At 40.2% G+C, this 22147-nt stretch overlaps 1 protein-coding gene across 2 annotated transcripts in view; it reads right to left on the bottom strand.

Annotated features, from left to right (window-relative positions):
- The window catches only part of HSD17B11 (hydroxysteroid 17-beta dehydrogenase 11), a 47501-nt gene that overhangs the window by 5499 nt on the left and 19855 nt on the right, over nt 1-22147 (bottom strand). The window contains exons 5-6 of one of the 2 annotated variants that reach the window (XM_006055386.4): nt 19072-19209; nt 775-891 (exon numbers count right to left, since the gene is read on the bottom strand). In XM_006055386.4, coding sequence (XP_006055448.1) covers nt 775-891; nt 19072-19209 — 255 coding nt within the window. The remainder of the gene's footprint in view (nt 1-774; nt 892-19071; nt 19210-22147) is intronic. The other variant, XM_025289740.3, reaches the window with a different exon arrangement.

Here is a 22147-nt window from a genome sequence, read left to right as displayed (position 1 = left end):
GTAAGAGCTTAGTGATTATCTGTTGTATATTTAAAATGAATGTCTAAAACTTGACTATTATCTCCTCGAATATCAATGTCACATAATTCCATTATGTAATAATGCTTAAAAATTACCCTCCTTCATATGCATTCATTTATGATAGGACTTCCAGAAATATACAAACTTCTTTCTTTAAAAAAATATTTTTTAAAAACTTATAGAAATTAGTTGCCTAATTGCTATTGCAATTAACTAATTGCTATTCCAATCTTGAAAGTCAAAGTTGCTCAGTTGTGTCCGACTCTTTGTGACTCCATGGATCCGACTCTTTGTGACTCCATGGACTATGCAGTCCGTGGAATTCTCCAGGCCAGAATACTGTAGTGGGTAGCCTTTCCCTTCTCCAGGGGATCTTCCCAACCCAGGGATCGAACCCAGGTCTCCCGCATTACAAATGGATTCTTTACCAGCTGAGCCACAAGGGAAGCCTAAGAATAAGGGAGTGGGTAGCCTATCCCTTCTCAGTGGATCTTCCTGACCCAGGAAACGAACTGGGGTCTCCTGCATTGCAGGTGGATTCTTTACCAACTGAGCTATCAGGGAAGCCCATTCCAATTTTGCTTGAGTGATTAACAAATGTGGTTTTAAAAATGGATGGCTTCCTTAAGCTTAACTATTGTTTTTATTAACTTAATCCATGTAATTGTACTGTATCAAATTCCTGGCTTTAAATCCAAGTGAAAACATGTAATAGAAAAATTTATCATGGGGACAAACATCACTGTCACTTACTTTTCCATCAATGACAAAAAGTTGAGAGAAGATGGAACAAAGATCATTTTCTGCTCAGTCAGGATCCCATCTATCAGCTTGTTTACCACTTCCTCAGGTTCCAGGGTGGGTCCCAAACTGAAACAGAAGTAGTCTTCAGAACCAAAACATTTCACTGAGCCTTCAGCTTTGGTTTGGTGCTAAACGAGTATGTTAAGTTACCATACAAACCATTACATAACTGACTTATAGTTAGCATCCAGCCCAACACAGGTGCTCAAAAATGGTATCTATTTTAGCAATAATAATAACAAAATAAAGCCACTTATTTAGCGCTTATAAGGGAATAGCAATTAGCCAAGATGGCAATGGTCAGTCTCTCTTGCCCCCTGCCCCCTGCCCCTCGCAATCCTCTTGCTCACACCCCACATCCTGTAAACAATGACTCTGCATGACTATGGAACAGCTGAGATTATTTATAGCACTGCACACACACATCATGATGTACTCACTTGGCTACATGCCATCGTTGTTCTGTATATCTATATAAGTACCACCTGAACAGCCCTTGCGGCTGCATCAGCCATCAGCGAATAAAGCATGTCTGTAGTTCCTAAGGCTCCTCGCATCTTCTTCCAGCTTCCTAGCTCACACCTTGCCTACCCTGGGTTCAGCAAACAGCAAGACAGTGCTTATCATGTACTGCATACTATGTTAAACATTCTACCCAGATCATCTCACTAAAGTTTTCCAACAACTCTACAAAGGGGAGATACTAGAGTCCTTATTTTGCAAATAAGAACTATAGGAATAACTAGGACTCAAATTAATTTCACTAGATTAGGACTGATAAATTTCATTTTTAAATTTCTAGAAGTCTTAGGAAAGAAGTCAGATTCCATAATATGTTGTATTATTCTATTAAGACAGTTCAGTGAACCATTTCTGAAGAATCAGAAAAATTAAAACATAGGACTATGCCCAGCTCTAAGTCCTTGATCTCCATATGGAATCTTTATTAAGTCTTGTTTTAATTTTCAGCTTTGTTACTTAGTTCATGTTACATCTTTACTGTGTAATCATCCTGGCATATGTACTACTGAGTACCATGTAGTCCCTAAAAAGTGACCTTTGTTATCTGGGTGTTGAAATAAGGGTACTTAGGCTGGAGTTGCAGCAGAGTTGGTCCTGAGTTTTTAACATCTTATTAATGACTTAGAAAAAGAAAAGATGCATAATCAAATTTACTCACTAAATTGGCAAATGTCGTCAATCTGGGTGGCTAACATTTTGGGGGCAGATTTTAAATGTGTGTGACTGGTTAAGTGGGACAAAATTGAACAAATTGAATGAGATTCTTTAGGAACAAATACAGAATAGTTCATTCAGAAAGAAGAAGATGCACCAAAGTAAGACTGGGACAACTGGAAAGTGTAGCATGTACTTAAAAGTGAACATGAGGGGACTTCCCTGACAGTCCAGTGGTTAAGAATCCACCTTCCAATGCAGGGGAGGTGAGTTCGATCCCTGGTAGGGGAGTTAAGATCTCAAATGCCTCTGAGTAACCCAGCCAGCACACCACAAGCAGACTGCTGAGCTCTAGGGCCAGTGCTCTGCAACAAGAGAAGCCCTCATATAGCGACAAAGACCCAGCATAGCCAAAAAAAAAAAAAAAAAAAAAAAAAGTGAGCATGATAACTGGATACATGAAGGAAAACAGAACTTAAATCACACGTGATATAATCTCTCATTCTCAGCATTGTGTTGTTGTTTAGTCGCTCAGTCGTGTCCAGACTCTTGTGACCCCATGGACTGTAGCCTGCCAGGCTCCTCTGTCCCTGGGATTTCCCAGGCGACAGTACTGGAGTGGGCTGCCGTTTCCTTCTCTGGGGACCTTCTCAACCCAGGAATGGAACTCGCGTCTCCTGCACTGGCAGGTGGATTCTTTACCACTGAGCCACCAGGAAGTTCATTCTTAGAATAGGTCATTTTTTAGAATCCTGGGTTTACCCCAGGACCCTGGTGCAACAATATTACATATGAAATGCAGAGGAAATGTAATATGAAAGTGATGGATTTTGGCCCAATAGAGGCACCAATGAAAAGCAATGAGAACTTAAAGAAGACTAAGCAGTCCTTTAGCCTGTGGGATTAGCAGGTAAACAGTGCCAAGCAGGGGGATTCTAGAAACTGAAGGATGTTTATGCCTTGAAAAGTGTTCAGAGGGAAATCCAAGCATATTGCTACCAGGCTTCTGTATCCACAAGCTCCATCAAATCCCACAAACACCTGTGTAAACGGGACAGCACGTCTTCATTCACACTGTGGCCTTGCTAACCTACCAATCCAGTGATGTTGGACTGACTGAACCTCTTAGTTACTTGATCTCTTTACCTAAGGTCTTAACCTCTGCCAGAAGAATTTTCACTGAATTTAAAGATTGTCTAATAGCATGATATTAAAAAGACTGTAAGAAAAGCCTTCCAGAAAAAATTCAGTTTCTTGGCAAAATCAAACCTAAATCATTAAAATGTCAGTATATGGAAATACTTTTTCCTCAACAGTCTAATGTTAACAAGAGTTGCAAATCCTATTAAATAAATATAGATAATGGATTTTTCTGAAACTATTCAAAAACACTTCAGGCCTATCTGTTGGGATGGAGAAGACGAATGCAAGTGGGATCTTAAGAATACTTAGGGAGAAAGTATTTTCAGGTAGAAGAACTACCTGAGTGGTTATCTAATTTCACCACTTAGGTAGCTGAGTAATTTGGGGGATGACATCTCTACTCTTCAAAATTGTTTGGTTTTGTACTTAATTGGAAAAAAGGAGATAGTGCAGTGGTACCAACTGACTCTCCAAGGGACAGAGTTATCAGTTTTGTAGCATTTTCAGATTCTATGATATGAATACTCCCAACATAGTCAATTTCAAGTTACCAGCATGATGTCACCAAAGGAATATAAGTTGTCTTCTGCACTCCACAGATAATATGATGGTTAAATGGAAAATGTACATATAAATACTTATAGAGTTATATTATACAAATGTTACTTGTCACCTTCTTATATAACAACCTATATAAGTTGTTATATATAATTGTTATATAACTTATATAACAATTGGTACTAGCCAATGAAAAACTAATAATTTTTCTGCGTGTGCTAAGTCACTTCAGTCATGTCTGACTCTTTCCAACCCTATGGACTGTAGCCTGCCAGGTTCCTCTGGCCATGGAATTCTCCAGGCAAGAATACTGGAATGGGTTGCCGTTCCCTCCTCCAGGGGATCTTCCTGACCCATGGATTGAACCTGAGTCTCTTCTGTCTCCTGCATTGGCAGGCGGGTTCTTTACCACTAGTGCCACCTGAGAAGCCCAATCTTTCTGTGGAACCCACAAAAGCTAAATTTTTAGAGAAAATAAATTTTGTTATGTATATTACACATAGGAGAGTAGACATTTTAAAACAATGTATCAGAGCATCCAATTATTCTTGACAAATAAATCCAGATTATGTGGCATTGTTTATATCACTAATGGAAAAGAAAAACATATTTAAGGCAAACGCATTTAATTTAAAAGTATTCATATACCTAATAATAATGCCCCAAAATATATGAAGCAAAAAGTGACATAATTGAAGAGAGATATGGACAGTTTAAAAATAAGAGCTGGAGACATTAATCCTACTTTCAACAATGGATTGAACAACTAGACAGAAGATCAGCAAGAAAGGACTTCCCTGGTGATCCAGGGGTTGGGACTCAGTGCTTCTACTGCCAGAGGCCTGGGTTCTATCCCTGGTCAAGGAACTATGATCTCACAAGCCATGAGGTGCAGCCAAAAATTAAAAAAAAAAAACACCTCAAATCAATAACCTAACTTCCCAACTGAAGAATCCAGAGAAAAGAACTGACTCTAAAGCAAGCAAAGTAAAGGAAATAATAAAGATTAAAGCAGACATAAATGAGAGAACAGATAACAATAGAGTCAATAAAACCGAAAGCTGGCTCTTTGAAAAGATAAACAAAACTGACAAACCTTGTGCGAACCAAGAAAAAAAGAGATAGAGAAACCATTGAAATCAAGAATAAAACTGAGTTCATTACTGAGTTCACTACTACTAATCTTAACAGAAATAAAAGGGACTATGAAAATATGATGAATAACTATATGTCAAGATTAGATAAGCTAGATTAAATGTACAAATTCCCAGGAACACACAAAGCACCAAAACTAACACAAGAAGGAATAGAAAACATGAGTAGCATGTTAACAAAAGATCTTTAACAAAAGATTTAACAAAAGTAATCAAAAAATTCCCAGCAAAGACCAGCACTAGAGGGCTTCATGATGAACTCTACTGGAGTTTAAAGAATTAACATCAGTCCTTCTCAAAGTCTTTCCAAAGACAGAATAGGAGAGAACTCTTCTCAACTCATTCTATGAGGCCAGAATAACTCTGTTACTAAAGCCAGAGAAAGATATCACTAGAAAACTACTACCAATATCTCTTCTGAATACAGATGCAAATATACTCAACAAAATACCATCAAATCAAACATAGCAATAAGTTAATGTAATATGCCATATTAATAGAATGAAGGATAAGCCCACATGATCATCTCAATATGCATAGAAAAGGATTTAACAAAATCTAACTCTCTTTCATGAAAAAAAATCACTCAACAACCCAGGAACATAAGGGAACTTCCTTAATCTTATTTTTCTAAGCATTTGTACAAGGCAGTCTGATCTGTATAACCAGAGTGAAACAGAGAAGATAATAGGAGTTATTAAACATGAAAAGATGACTGTGAGCCTTTCTAATAATTAAAAATATATGATAACATAGATAACATAGTCTTTTCCTATCATAATGGCCAAGATTAAGAGCTCTGGCTCATGGAAAAAACAAAAGAGTTCCAGAAAAACATCTACTTCTGTTTTATTGACTATGCCAAAACCTTTGACTGTGTGGATCACAATAAACTGTGGAAAATTCTTCAAGAGATGGGAATACCAGACCACCTGACCTGCCTCTTGAGAAACCTGTATGCAGGTCAGGAAGCAACAGTTAGAACTGGACATGGAACAACAGACTGATTCCAAATAGGAAAAGGAGTATGTCAAGGCTGTATGTTGTCACCCTGCTTATTTAACTTATATGCAGAGTACATCATGAGAAACACTGGGCTGGAGGAAGCACAAGCTCGAATCAAGATTGCCTGGAGAAATACCAATAACCTCAGATATGCAGATGACACCACCCTTATGGCAGAAAGTGAAGAAGAACTAAAGAGCCTCTTGATGAAAGTGAAAGAGGAAAGTGAAAAAGTTAGCTTAAAGCTCAACATTCAGAAAACTAAGATCATTGCATCTGGTCCCATCACTTCATGGCAAATGGATGGGGAAACAATGGAAACAGTGGCTGACTTAATTTTTTGGGGCTCCAAAATCACTGCAGATGGTGATTGCAGCCATGAAATTAAAAGACGCTTACTCCTTGGAAGAAAAGTTATGACCAACCTAGTTCAGTTCAGTTCAGTCACTCAGTCATGTCTGACTCTGCGACCCCATGAACTGCAGCACGCCAGGCCTCCCTGTCCATCACCAACTCCCGGAGTCCACCCAAACCCATGTCCATTGAGTTGGTGATGCCATCCAGCCATCTCATCTTCTGTCGTCCCCTTCTCCTCCTGCCCTCAATCTTTCCCAGCATCAGGGTATTTTCTAGACAGCATATTAAAAAGCAGAGATATTACTCTGCCAGCAAAGGTCCATCTAGTCAGGGGTATGGTTTTTCCAGTAGTCATGTATGGATGTGAGAGTTGGATTATAAAGAAAGCTGAGTGGAGAAGAATTGATGCTTTTGAACTGTTGTGTTGGAGAAGACTCTTGAGAGTCCCTTGGACTGCAAGGAGATCCAACCAGTCCATCCTAAAGGAGATCAGTCCTGGGTGTTCATTGGAAGGACTGATGTTGAAGCTGAAACTCCAATACTTTGGCCACCTCATGCAAAGAGCTGACTCATTTGAAAAGACCCTGATGCTGGGAAAGACTGAGGGTGGGAGGAGAAGGGGACGACAAAGGATGAGATGGTTGGATGGCATCACCGACGCAATGGACATGAGTTTGGGTAAACTCTGGGAGTTGGTGATGGACAGGGAGGCCTGGCGTGATGCGGTTTGTGGGGTTGCAAAGACTCGGACATGACTGAGTGACTGAACTGAACTGAACTGAATAATCAAAGTTGGCAAAAGTGAGAGGAATGGACACTTTATACCCTGCCAGTGGGAGGATAAATTAAAACAATCCTTCAGGAGGGTAATATAATAAATCAATCAAAAGTAAGTTTCTACTTTTTGATTCAATAATTTGTTTCAAAAAATAATTATAATAATATGGTTGAATGTTAACTGCAGCATTATTTACAACAGCTAGGACAGGGAAGCATCCTAGATGTCCATCAGTAGATGAATGGATAAAGAAGCTGTAGTACCTGTGCACATGGAATATTACTCAGCCATAAAAAGGAATGCATTTGAATGAGTGCTAACGTGGTGGATGAACATAGGGCCTATTATACAGAACGAAGTAAGTCAGAAAGAGAAAAACAAATATCATATATTAACACATACATATGGAATCTGGAAAGATGGTACTGATGAACCTATTTTCAGGGCAGCAACGGAGATGCAAACATAGAGAACAGACTTATGGACACAGAGGAGCGGGTAAGAAGGAGACGCTGTGACGAATGGAGAAAGCAGCATGAAAACATATACCATAACATACATAAGATAGATAGTAGGAATTTGTTATGTGACACAGAGAACTCAAACCAGGCCTCCGTGACAACCTAGAGTGCGGGGATGGGGTGGGAGGTGGGAGGGAGGCTCCAGAGGGAGGGGCCATATGTACAACTATGGCTGATGCATGTTGATGTACAGCAGAAAACAACACAAATTTGTAATTATCGTTCAATTAAAAATAAATTAAGAAAAAAATAAAAACAAGGGAAAAGAAAAAAATGAGATGGTTGGAAAGGCCAGCAAAGATACACACACACTTACATATATACATGTGAATATATAAACACATAATGTATATATGCATATGTATACCTGCACACAAAATATGCATTTATTGCAATAACGAAAGACTTGAGATCTAAATGCCCATCAACAGAGAAAATTACATCCAAGGATCATTAGGCTAACATTAAAAAGAATAATGTGAGACTTCCCTGGCAGGCCAGCCATTAAGACTCTGAGTTTCCACTGTAGGGGGTATGGGTAGGATTCCTGGTCTGGGGACGATGAACCCACATGCCACACAGTGTGGCCAAAAATAAAAATAAAGAAAGAGTAAGGTAAGAAAAAGTAAGAGTAAGGTAGCTCTTTGGGTTTCCCTGGTGGCTCAGACGGTCAAGACTCTACCTGCAATGCAGGACACCGGGCTTCGATCCCTGGAGTAGGGCATGGCTACCCACTCTAATATTCTTGCCTAGAGAATCCGGTAAACGAGTCCAGCGGGCTATAGATCTTGGGGTTGCAAAGAGTCGGACATGACTGAGCACATGCACACAAGTTAGCTCTTTATATATCAACACAGAAAGCTAACAGCAGCATATTGTTATCAGAAAGGTAGCTTATATAAATAGTATGTATGTTTCCATGTACCAGAAAAAGGAAATCAATTAGGAAGTGTAGACTCTTTAAAAGCAATGAAGCTATTTCCAATGAAACAATACACATTTTAAAAATAATGATTCTTGGGGAAAAACTTCAATGAAAAATTATGTTGAAAAAAGAAAGCTAGGAATAGAGGGGCATTTGGAGTCAAGGACCCAGGAAAGAATTCCAGTCTGCCATTCTGGGACTACGGAACCTTGGGGAATTTTCTTAACTTCTCCAAGTTTCAGTTTCTTTGTCCATAACATGGGCAGATTGTTATAAGGATTAGAGCTGGGGGAGGCAAAGCTGGGGGAGGCAACCTATGGTGTGGATCCAAGTCAAGTTCTCCTGTCTCAAAGATCAGAGGTAATTTATGTCAGGTATGTAGGCCTAGTAGGGTACCTGGTATTTAGTAGGCTTTCCATGAAAGGTGGAAAAGTGAAAGCTGCTCAGTCGTATCTGACTCTTTGTGACCCCGTGGACTGTAGCCCGCCAGTCTCCTCTGTCCATGGAATTCTCCAGGCAGGAATACTGGAGTGGGTAGCCATTCCCTTCTCCAGGGGATCTTCCCAACCCAGGGATCGGACCCAGGTCTCCCGCATTGCAGGTGGATTCTTTACCGTCTGAGCCACCAGGGTACCTTGTATTTAGTAGGCTTTCAATAAAGGCTTTTAATAAGATGATTTCTTGATATCCAAGTGTTTTTAATTAACTGATTTATTTATTTTTGGCTGTGCTGGGTCTTCATTGCTGCGAGGGTTTTTTTTCTCTAAATGCAGAGAGCAAGGACTCCTCTCTAGTTGTGGTGGTCGGACTTCTCATTGCAGTGGCTTCTCTTGTTGCGGAGCACGGGCTCGAGGGTTTGTGGGCTCAGTAGTTGTGGCTCTGGGGCTCTAGAGCACAGGCTCAACAGCTGTGCTGCATGGGCTTAGTTGCTCCGAGGCATGTGGGTCTCCCCAGATCAGAGATGGAACCTGTGTCTCCTACATTGGCAGGTGGATTCCTTACCACCAAGCCACCGAGGAAGCCTAATAACCAAGTTTATTTAGTAAAAATAACTGTTAGCTGTCAAAAAACTTACTTGGAGCACCTGGTTACACTTAATTCCAATAAACCTCAGATTATGCTACATTATAACCCTTACAGTAAAACAGTTTCTTTGCAGTGTGTTAGATACGTAAATATAATAACCAATAAGCTACATCTTTGATGTGCCTTAAAAGAGAATTTAAGTTCCAACATTAATATAAAACAAATTATTCTGAACTGGTCCCTTAGAGGAGGATTGCTTCCTTTTTTCTCAAAGGCTTGTCCCTCTGCAAAAAAAGGAAATTTCAATCTGAAACTCAGTTCTGCCAATTACAGTCAAGTTACTTGATCTCTCTAAGCAAAGTACTGTTGATGAGGTTTAAGAAAACTAGAGATTTTATTTAGTGTTCAAAATACAAACTGAAGTAAGAATTTTTCTGTCCTCTAGTTAGAGCTCTGCTGGAGCAAAGCAGCAGTTGTGTGATACTGGAGTGAGTTTGGGCAGCATAGTTTGGCCCAAGGTAAATAGCAGGAACACAGCGCCACCCATCAACAGAAAACTGGATTAAAGATTGACTGAGCATGGCCTTGCCCATAAGAGTAAGACAGAGTTTTCCCCACAGCCAATCCCTCTCATCAGGAATCTTCCATAAGTCTCTTATCCTTCTCCAGCAGAGGGCAGACAGACTGAAAATCACAATCACAGAAAACTAACCAATCTGATCACATGGACTACAGCCTTATCGAACTCAATGAAACTATGAGCCATGCCATGTAGGGCCACCCAAGACAGACGGGTCATGGTGGAGAGTTCTGACAAAATATGGTCCACTGGAGAAGGGAATGGCAAACCACTTCAGTATTCTTGCCTTGAGAACCCCATGAACAGTATGAAAAGGTAAAATGATAGGATACTGAACGAGGAACTCCCCAGGTCAGTAGGTGCCCAATATGCTACTGAAGATCAGTGGAGAAATAACTCCAGAAAGAATGAAGAGACAGAGCCAAAGCAAAAGCAACACCCAGTTGTGGATGTGACTGGTGATGGAAGCAAGGTCCGATGCTGTAAAGAGCAATACTGCATAGGAACTTGGAATGTTAGGTCCATGAATCCAGGCAAATTGGAAGTGGTCAAACAGGAGATGGCAAGAGTGAACATCAACATGTTAGGAATCAGTGAACTGAAATGGACTGGAATGGGTGAATTTAACTCAGATGACCATTATATCTACTACTGTGGGCAAGAGTCCCTTGGAAGAAATGGAGTAGCCATCATGGTCAACAAAAGACTCTGAAATGCAGTACTTGGATGCAATCTCAAAAACGACAGAATGATCTCTGTTCGTTTCCAAGGCAAAGCATTTAATAGCACAGTAATCCAAGTCTATGCCCTGACCAGTGATGCTGAAGAAGCTGAAGTTGAACGATTCTATGAAGACCTACAAGACCTTTTAGAACTAACACCCAAAAAAGATGTCCTTTTCATTATAGGGGACTGGGATGCAAAAGTAGGAAATCAAGAAACATCTGGAGTAACAGGCAAATTTGGCCTTGGAATACAGAATGAAGTAGGGCAAAGGCTAGCAGAGTTTTGCCAAGAGAACACACTGGTCATAGCAAACATCCTCTTCTAAAAACACAGAAGAATCTACACATGGATATCACTAGATGGTCAACGCTGAAATCATATTGATTATATTCTTTGCAGCCAAGGTCAGCAAAAACAAGAGTGGGAGCTGACTGTGGCTCAGATCATAAACTCCTTATTGCCAAATTCAGACTTAAGTTGAAGAAAGTAGGAAAACCACTAGACTATTCAGGTATGACCTAAGTCAAATTCCTTATGATTATACAGTGGAAGTAAGAAATAGATTTAAGGGACTAGATCTGATAGAGTGCCTGATGAATTATGGATGGAGGTTCGTGACATTATACAGGAGACAGGAATCAAAACCATCCCCAAGAAAAAGAAATGCAAAAAAGCAAAATGGCTGTCTGGGGAGGCCTTACAAATGGCTGTGAAAAGAAGAGAAGCAAAAAGCACAGGAGAAAAGGAAAAATATACCCATTTGAATGCACAGTTCCAAAGAATAGCAAGGAGATAAGAAAGCCTTCCTCAGTGATCAGTGCAAAGAAATAGAGGAAAACAATAGAATGGAAAAGACTAGACATCTCTTCAAGAAAATTAGAGATACCAAGGGAACATTTCATGCAAAGATGGGCTCAATAAAGGACAGAAATGGTATGCACCTAACAGAAGCAGAAGATATTAAGAAGAGGTGGCAAGAATACACAGAAGAACTGTACAAAAAAGATCTTCACGACACAGATAATCACGATGGTGTGATCACTCACCTAGAGCCAGACATCCTGGAATGTGAAGTCAAGTGGGCCTTAGGAAGTATCACTATGAACAAAGCTAGTGGAGGTGATAGAATTCCAGTTGAGCTATGTCAAATCCTAAAAGATGATGCTGTGAAAGTGCTGCAGTCAATATGTCACCAAATTTGGAAAAGGCAGCAGTGGCCACAGGACTGGAAAAAGTCAGTTTTCATTCCAATCCCAAAGAAAGGCAATGCCAAAGAATGCTCAAACTACCGCACAATTGCACTCATCTCACACACTAGAAAAGTAATGCTCAAAATTCTCAAAGCAAGTCTTCAACAGTACATGAACCATGAACTTCCAGATGTTCAAGCTGGTTTTAGAAAAGGCAGAGGAACCAGAGGTCAAATTGCCAACATCTGTTGGATCATCGAAAAAGCAAGAGAGTTCCAGAAAAACATCTATTTCTGCTTTATTGACTATGCCAAAGCCTTTGTGTGGATCACAATAAACTGTGGAAAATTCTGAAAGAGATGCGAATACCAGATCACCTGATCTGCCTCATGAGAAATCTGTATGCAGGTCAGGAAGCAACAGTTAGAATTAGACATGGAACAACAGACTGGTTCCAAATAGGAAAAGGAGTATGTCAAGGCTGTATATTGTCACCCTGCTTATTTAACTTGTATGCAGAGTACATAATGAGAAACGCTGGAATGAGTACAAGCTGGAATCAAGATTGCTGGGAGGAATATCAATAACCTCAGATATGCAGATGACACCACCCTTATGCCAGAAAGTGAAGAAGGACAAAAGAGCCTCTTGATGAAAGTGAAAGAGGAGAGTGAAAAAGCTGGCTTAAAGCTCAGTATTCAGAAAACGAAGATCATGGCATCTGGTCCCATCACTTCATGGGAAATAGATGGGGAAACAGTGGAAACAGTGGCAGACTTTATATTTGGGGCTCCAAAATCACTGCAGATGGTGACTGCAGCCATGAAATTAAAAGACGCTTACTCCTTGGAAGGAAAGCTATGACCAACCTAGATAGCATATTAAAAAGCAGAGACATTACTTTGTCAACCAAGGTCTGTCTAGTCAAGGCTATGGTTTTTCGAGTAGTCATGTATGAATGTGAGAGTTGGACTATAAAGAAAGCTGAATGCTGAAGAATTGATGCTTTTGAACTGTGGTGTTGGAGAAGACTCTTAAGAGTCTCTTGGACTGCAAGGAGATCCAACCAGTGAATCCTAAAAGAAATCAGCCCTGAATATTCTTTGGAAAGACTGATGTTGAAGCTGAAACTCCAGTACTTTGGCCACCTGATGCAAAGAGCTGACTCATTGGAAAAGACCCTGATGCTGGGAAAGATTGAAGGCGGAAGGAGAAGGGAACGACAGAGGATGAGATGGTTGGATGGCATCACCAACTCAATGGACATGAGTCTGAGTAAACTCCAGGAGTTGGTGATGGACAGGGAGGCCTGGAGTGCTGCGTTCCATGGGGTTGCAAAGAGTTGAATACGACTGAGCGACTGAACTGAACCGAATCTGAATTGAAACTCAGTTTCTACATTAAACCCAACTTCACCTTTGGCATTCTAACATCAGCTTATCTTCAAGGGGATTCGTGTGGCAGGACAAGCCTCAGACCCTTCCTTAGTCAGGTTATATTCTCGATCAGGCTAGAATCAGGTTGACTTCTATTTAAACTTCCCCTTACCACCCGCCAAGGCAAGTGTCCCAATTATTTTTAGTTGTATTAGCAGAGTTTTACCAGCAGAGGTCACCCTTGCCATCATGAATGCCAGCTTTCCTCAGGCTTATTCTGGGGGCAAGGGTAAAAAATTCAATTACAATGAAAAAATATATACAATGTCTGTGTTTAACTGCTAAAAGACAGTGTAAGTGATAAGCTTGACTCAACTATATTATTTTAGTGTCTAAATATTGGCAAACTTGATCTTGGGGATAAAACACTCTCCTCTACCTTTGAGAATACTTTTCAGTTTCAGTGAACTTTAAAAAATTATTTCCTATTGAGATATAATTTACCTATTATATAAGTTTGTGTACAACTAGTTGATTTGATATATTTATATATTGCTATATGACTGCCACCTTAGCATTAGGTAATACTTCTATCTCATTACATATTTATTTCTGTTTTGTGATGGGAGCATTTAAAATCTAACTTCTAAGCAACTTTGAGTTTTGTAAATACAGTATTGCTGCCCTTGGGCTTCGTGGGAGGCTCAGTGGTAAAGAATCCACCTGCCAAGCAGGAAATGAGGATTTGATTCCTGGGTCAGGGAGATCCCCTGGAGAAGGCAACCCACTCCAGTATTCTTGCCTGGAGAATCCCATAGACCAAGGAGCCTGGCGGGCTGCAGTCCATGGGGTCGCAAAGAGTTGGACATGAATTAGTGGCTAAACAACACTAATAACTTGTTGTCTATAATCATAATGCTGAGGGAACAAGCAGTTTACTTACTGCTTCTAGAATCTCATGTGTAATATATGCTGGTTATATGAAATTTAGACATTTAATCTGTACAAAAAGAGATGTCTGTGCTTCCCTGGTGGCTCAGATGGTAAAGAATCTGCCTGCAATGCAGAAGACCTGGGTTCAATCCCTGTGTCAGAAAGATCCCCTGGAGAAGGAAATGGCAACCCACTCCAGTATTCTTGCCTGGAGAATCCCATGGACAAAGAAGCCTGGCGGGCTATGGTCCATGGGATCACAGAGTCAGACACGACTGCGTTACTATCACTTTCATTTTCAAAGAGATGTCCAAAAGAATGTTCTTCAAAATGTTAAAAATAGTCTTCACTGGATAGAAGGTTTAAATGAAATGGAAAAAAAATTTATTTGTATTTTTCTGTATGTCGGAATTTTTTTTAAAGTAACCATCATGTTTACAAAAATATTAAAGCTATTCTCAAAGACAGGAAACATTAAAAATTAACCTCAGTGCCAATCCTTTGTAATTTTATTTTCTAACCAAGAAAAGATTTTGATCTGGTACTTATTTTGAAAAGATTCTGATCTGTTACTAATTTTGGGCGGCACTGGAGTGGCCAAAAGGAGATACCCCACATCCAAGGTCAATAGTGGTGGCCGTGAGGAGATACCCCAATCCAAGATAAGAGAAACCCTAGTAAGACAGTAGGCACTGAGAGAGGGCATCAGAGGGCAGACAGACTGAAACCATAATCACAGAAAACTAACCAATCTAATCACATTAACCATAGGGCCACCCAAGATGGAGGGGTCATGGTGGAGAGGTCTGACAGAATGTGGTCCACTGGAGAAGGGAATGGCAAACCACTTCAGTATTCTTGCCTTGAGAACCCCATGAACAGTATGAAAAGGTAAAATGATAGGATACTGAAAGAGGAACTCCCCAGGTCGGTAGACGCCCAGTATGCTACTGGACATCAGTGGAGAAATAACTCCAAAAATAATGAAGAGATGGAGCCAAAGCAAAAACAACACCCAGCTGTGGATGTGACTGGTGATAGAAGCAAGATCTGATGCTGTAAAGAGCAATATTGCATAGGAACCTGGAATGTTAGGTTCACGAATAAAGGCAAACTGAAAGTGGTCAAACAGGAGATGGCAAGAGTGAACGTGGACATTTAAGGAATCAACGAACTGAAATGGACTGGAATGGGTGAAATTGAACTCAGATGACCATTATATCTACTACTGTAGGCAGGAATCCCTTAGAAGAAATGGAGTAGCCATCACGGTCAAAAAAGACCAAAATGCAGTACTTGGATGCAATCTCAAAAACGACAGAATGATCTCTGTTCGTTTCCAAGGCAAAGCATTCAATATCACAGTAATCCAAGTCTATGCCCCAACCAGTAACGCTGAAGAAGCTGAAGTTGAACGGTTCTCTGAAGACCTACAAGACCTTTTAGAAAGTGAAGTTGCTCAGTTGTGTCCGACTCTTTGCGACCCCATGGACTGGAGCCCACAAGGCTTGTCCGTCCATGGAATTGTCCAGGCAAGAATACTGGAGTGGGTTGCCATTTCCTTCTCCAGGGGATCTTCCTGACTCAGGGATTGAACCTGGGTCTCCCACATTGCAGGCAGACGCTTTATGGTCTGAGCCACCAGGGAAGCCTTCAAGACCTTTTAGAACTAACACCCAAAAAGATGTCCTTTTCATTATAGGGGACTGGAATGAAAAAGTAGGAAGTCAAGAAACATATGGAGTAATAGGAAAATTTGGCCTTGGAGTACAAAATGAAGCAGGGCAAAGGCTAGTAGAGTTTTGCCAAGGGAATGCACTGGTCATAGCAAACACCCTCTTCCAACCACACAAGAGAAGACTCTACACACAGACATCACCAGATGGCCAACACCGAAATCAGACTGATTACATTCTTTGCAGCCAAAGATGGAGAAGCTCTATACAGTCAGCAAAAACAAGACCAGGAGCTCACTGTGGCTCAGATCATGAGCTCCTTATTGCCAAATTCAGACTTAAATAGAAGAAAGTAGGAAAACCACTAGACCATTCAGGTATGACCTACATCAAATCCCTTACGATTATGCAGTGGAAGTGAGAAATAGATTTAAGGGACTAGATTGAAAGAATGCGTGGTGAACTATGGATGGAGGTTCATGACATTGTACAGGAGACAGGGATCAAAACCATCCCCAAGAAAAAGAAATGCAAAAAAGCAAAATGGCTGTCTGAGGAGGCCTTACAAATAGCTGTGAAAAGAAGAGAAGCAAAAAGCAAAGGAGAAAAGGAAAGATATAAGCATCTGAATGCAGAGTTCCAAAGAATAGCAAGGAGAGATAAGAAAGCCTTCCTCAGTGATCAGTGCAAAGAAATAGAGGAAAACAATAGAATGGGAAAGACTAGACATCTCTTCAAGAAACTTAGATACCAAGGGAACATTTCATGCAAAGATGGGCTCAATAAAGGACAGAAATTGTATGGACCTAACAGAAACAGAAGATATTAAGAAGAGGTGGCAAGAATACACAGAAGAACTATACAAAAAAGATCTTCACAACCCAGATAATCACAATGGTGTGATCACTCACCTAGAGCCAGACATCCTGGAATGTGACGTCAAGTGGGCCTTAAGAAGCATCACTATGAACAAAGCTAGCGGAGGTGATGGAATAACAGTTGAGCTATGTCAAATCCTAAAAGATGATGCTGTGAAAGTGCTGCAGTCAATATGTCACCAAATTTGGAAGAGGCAGCAGTGGCCACAGGACTGGAAAAGTTCAGTTTTCATTCCAATCCCAAAGAAAGGCAATGCCAAAGAATGCTCAAACTACTGCACAATTGCACTCATCTCACAAAGCTAGTGAGATGAGTAAATTTGGAGCTAGTAAAGTAATGCTCCAAATTCTCCAAGCCAGGCTTCAGAAAAACGTGAACCGTGAACTTCCAGATGTTCAAGCTGGTTTTAGAAAAGGCAGAGGAACCAGAGATCAAATTGTCAACATCCGCTGGATCATGGAAAAAGCAAAAGAGTTCCAGAAAAACATCTATTTCTGCTTTACTGACTATGCCAAAGCCTTTGACTGTGTGGATCACAATAAACTGTGGAAAATTCTGAAAGAGATGGGAATACCAGACCACCTGACCTGCCTCTTGAGAAATATGTATGCAGGTCAGGAAGCAACAGTTAGAACGGGACATGAAACAACAGATTGGTTCCAAATAGGAAAAGGAGTATGTCAAGGCTGTATATTGTCACCCTGCTTATTTAACTTGTATGCAGAGTACATCATGAGAAATGCTGAGCTGGATGAAGCACAAGTTGGAATCAAGATTGCCGGGAGAAATATCAATAACCTCAGATATGCAGATGACACCACCCTTATAGCAGAAAGTGAAGAACTAAAGAGCCTCTTGATGAAGGTGAAAGAGGAGAGTGAAAAAGTTGGCTTAAAGCTCAACATTCAGAAAACTAACATTATGGCATCCGGTCCCATCACTTCATGGCAAATAGATGGGGAAACAGTGGAAACAGTGGCAGACTTTATTTTGGGGGGCTCGAAAACACGGCAGATGGTGACTGCAGCCATGAAATTAAAAGACGTTTACTCCTTGGAAGGAAAGTTATGACCAACCTAGACAGCATATTAAAAAGCAGAGACATTATTTTGTCAACAAAGGTCCGTCTAGTCAAGGCTATGGTTTTTTCAGTAGTCATGTATGGATGTGAGAGTTGGACTATAAAGAAAACTGAGTGGAGAAGAATTGATGCTTTTGAACCGTGGTGTTGGAGAAGACACTTGAGCCACCCTTGGACTGCAAGGAGATCCAACCAGTCCATCCTAAAGATCAGTCCTGAGTGTTCATTGGAAGGACTGATGTTGAAGCTGAAACTCCAATACTTTGGCCACCTGATGTGAAAAGCTGACTCATTGGAAAAGACCCTGATGCTGGGAAAGATTGAAGGCAGGAGGAGAAGGGATGACATCATTGGATGGCATCACCAACTCAATGGTCGTGAGTCTGGGTAAACTCCGGGAGTTGGTGATGGACAGGCAGGCCTGGCGTGCTGCGTTCCATGGGGTTGCAAAGAGTCAGACACGACTGAGAGACCAAACTGAACTGAACTTATTTGAAGGATGATCTCTAGATTATCAAAGGAAAGGTTTTTTTTCTTTTAACACTGGTACTGGTCACCTCTATCAGAATTACTTATGATGTGGGACTTTCCTAGAGATCCAGTGGCTAAGACTCTGAATTCCCAATGCAGGGGCCTGGGTTCAATCCTGGATCAGGGAACTAGATCCTACAGCTAAGAGTTTGCATGATGCAACAAAGGAAGAAGATCCCATGTGCCACAAGTAAGATCTAGCATAGCCAAGTAAATGCATAAATATTTTTAAAAAAAGAACTAATTATGATGCTTGTTAAATATACAGGCTCCCTGCCCCACCATTACTCTATCCCGACCAAAATGAAGAAATGCACAACTCTGGGGGTGGGACCCCTGCATGCTTCCCAGTACTCCTAGAGAAAGGTATAAGTACTGAAGTCTGAGAACCACCACCCAAGCGAAGAAAAAAGGAAGGCTAAGTAACTTCACTGTGTCATTCACATCTGTTTATATACATTCTCTCTCTTTCTGTATATGTTCCCATAGTCTACAGAAGCTGAAACTGACATGAGCTAAGGGCCTCGAATATGAGAAGTTTTAAGGATTAAAATACTTAGGAAAACCTATAGAATGGTTGATATTCATAGCAACCACCAATCCTTCTGTCTCCATTTTTGCCTCAGCTTACCTGGTACTTGGGTTTTTGATGAAGCCGGTGTTAATGAAATTAGGGCAGAGACATGTTGTTTTGACTCCGGTTCTTTCTAAGGCACTCAATTCTTCAGTCAGAGCTTTATGAAATCCAACAGCAGCAAACTTGCTTGAACTGAAAATAAACAGAGTTCATAAAATAATTCAAGAAAGCGGCTACATCTATTTAACTCAGATGTCTGTTTTCCTTAGCTAAGTGTGATGCTCTGCCAAACAGCATGGGCAACATCTGAATCTCAGGCCTGGCCAGGACCTGCTGAATTAGAATCTGCATTCTGGATGACCCTCGGGCAAACTGATAGGCACAGTAAAGTCTCAGAGGGCTTCCCAGGTGGCTCAGCACTGAAGAACTCGTCTGCCAATGCAAGAGACGTGGGTTCGATCCCTGGGTTGGGAAGACCTCCTGGAGAAGGAAATGGCAACCCACTCCAGCATTCTTGCCTGGAAAATTCCATGGACAGAGGAGCCTGGCAGGCTACAGTCCAGGGGGTTGCAAAAGAGTCAGACACCACTAGCAACTAAAACAATAAATAACAACTAAGTCTAAGAAGCATTTACTGCATCTCAGCATTTATCAGAGAACTGAGTAGGCTTAAATGTCTTATTAAGAAAATTGGTAGGGTGTTTGTTTTTGTTGTTGCTGTTTCCCTAAAATGTAATGTCACTATAAGCTGTTCATTATTTACTACAACATGTCATGGAATTTATTGGGAAATTCTCCTGGATAAGTCCTGTTCTTCCTTTAAGTCTTAGCTTGACTTCCTCAAATATGCATTTCCGAAACCCTAGTCTAAATTATTTCCCCATTATACAGTAATCTTCAGTTTTCCATGAAGCACATCTTGAATTTGTAATTAAATATTCATTTGGATGAATTTTTTAAATGTCTGACCCCATACCTTCACTATAATAATCTCTATGACTGTTATGGTCTCCAGTGAATCCCCAGAGCTTGGCACAGTGCTTGGCCTATAATAGGTGCTCAGTAAATATTTTTCAAGTGAATAAATCAAAATGTAAAGCAATTCTTATCATCATAGTGCCTTCATTTGGAAAGAGAAGGGAAATTTCCCATATTTTAAATGGACATTAGTTTTCCAACTAGGCTTTTAGAGAAAGTAGTATTACTGAAAAATAAAATCACATACCATATAATTCACTCACTTAGGAATACAATTCAATGGGTTTTAGAATATTATTTTATTAATTTAAAAATTATACAAAATATTTTTAATATAAAATTTACAATTTTAATTATGTTTAAGTGTATAATTCAGTACCATTAATTACTAGATAGATTGATTTTCTCTAAGCCTGTACAGATTAGCAATTATACAAAGCAAATTCTTGCCAATTAACCTGTGCTTTGGAAAACAGAAAGCTGTGGAGAGTTCTCTTTTATCCTTTTTTTCCTGAAGCTTAGACATTTATTGAAGGGTTAAAAGAAAGATTGCTAGATTCAATTACATAAAATGTAAATCTTCTGTACACAACAGAAACAAAAATAATCGTACCTAAAATTGATTACTATATGCCAGACACTGACCTCAGTTATTCAGATGAATTATTTGATTTAATCCCTTAACAACAATTCTGTGAAACTGATACTATTATGATATCCATTTCCCAAAAGAGAAACTTAGGTAGAGGTGGAATTATAGAACTTGACCAAAGACAAAAAACAAAGTGGTGGAATTAGGCTTTAAATTTGGGCAGCAAATCAGACCTCTAATATGATATAGTCGAAACTTATATCAGCTCCGAGCCAAGCTAGCGGCTGCCCAGGTGGCACTAGCGGTAACGAATCTGCCTGCCAGTGCAGGAGACGTAAGAGACGCGGGTTTCATCCCTGGGTGGGGAAGACCCCCTGGAGAAGGACATGACAACCCACTCCAGTATTCTTGCCTGGGAAATTGACTTAGTGACTAAACAAAAACAACAACAACCAAGTTAAGAGGTAAATGACAAACTGGTAAAGCATTTGCAACTTATAGGACAAGGATTAGGGTGACGTAAGAATTAGGAGAATAAACGACAATTTTTATAAATGAATGAACATGCTCAGTCATGTCTGACCCATTTTACGATCCCATGGATTGTAGCCTGCCAGGCTCCTCTGTCCAGGCAAGAATACTGGATTGGGTTGACATTCCCTTCTAGCCAGGGCAAAATCCCTAACTCAGGGATCGAACCCACATCTCCTGCATTTGCAGGTGGGTTCTTTACCACTGAGCCACTGAGGAAGTCAAATGAATAAGACAATATTCTAATGGATAAATACCTAAGAGCATTAGCAGAAAATTTACAAAATAAAAACACCAATGTGTATGAGTGCTAAGTCACTTCAGTCGACTGTCCAACTCTGTGCGACTCTATGGACTGTAGCCTGCCAGGCAAGAACACTGGAGTGGATTGCCATGCCCTGCTCCAAGGGATCTTCCCAGGGATCGAATGCATCTCTTACATCTCCTGCACTGGTAGGCAGGTTCTTTACCACTAGTGACACCTGGGAAGCCCCCCAAAACCAATAGATATATGTATATGAAATGTTTTATCCTTTCAGGGGTAATTAATATAAATACAAAATAAATATAAGATAAATACAAAATACAAGATAAATACAAAATAAATACAAGATAAAAGTTGTGCCTAGGAGTAACAGTAAGAATAGTAGGAAATTTTTTGTTTGAGTTGTTTTCAATGTACAAAATACTTTCATTTTATAGAATTGGACTGGAAATATTTTTAAGTCATATGTCTCAGCTTTAAGAAAAAAAAGTGAGAGAACTTTCAACAGAATTTCCGAAGTATAGGCTAAATGGCAGTTTTCCGAAGTACAGGTTAGTTGGCAGCATTTTCTGGAAGACAATTTGGCAAAAGGTATAAAATTCATTAAAAAAATATGCCATGCTTGACACTTCTCTGGCAGTCCAGTGGTTAAGACTCTGTGCTTCCACTGCATGGGGTGCGGGTTTAATCCCTTGCTGGGGAACAAAGATCCACATGCCACGAGCTAACAGCCAAAAAAAAAAAAAAAAAAATTCTATCTAACT

The sequence above is a fragment of the Bubalus bubalis genome, chromosome 7 (assembly GCF_019923935.1).
Source record: "Bubalus bubalis isolate 160015118507 breed Murrah chromosome 7, NDDB_SH_1, whole genome shotgun sequence".
Lineage (NCBI taxonomy): Eukaryota > Metazoa > Chordata > Mammalia > Artiodactyla > Bovidae > Bubalus > Bubalus bubalis.
This window is presented reverse-complemented; position numbering and strand designations above follow the sequence as displayed.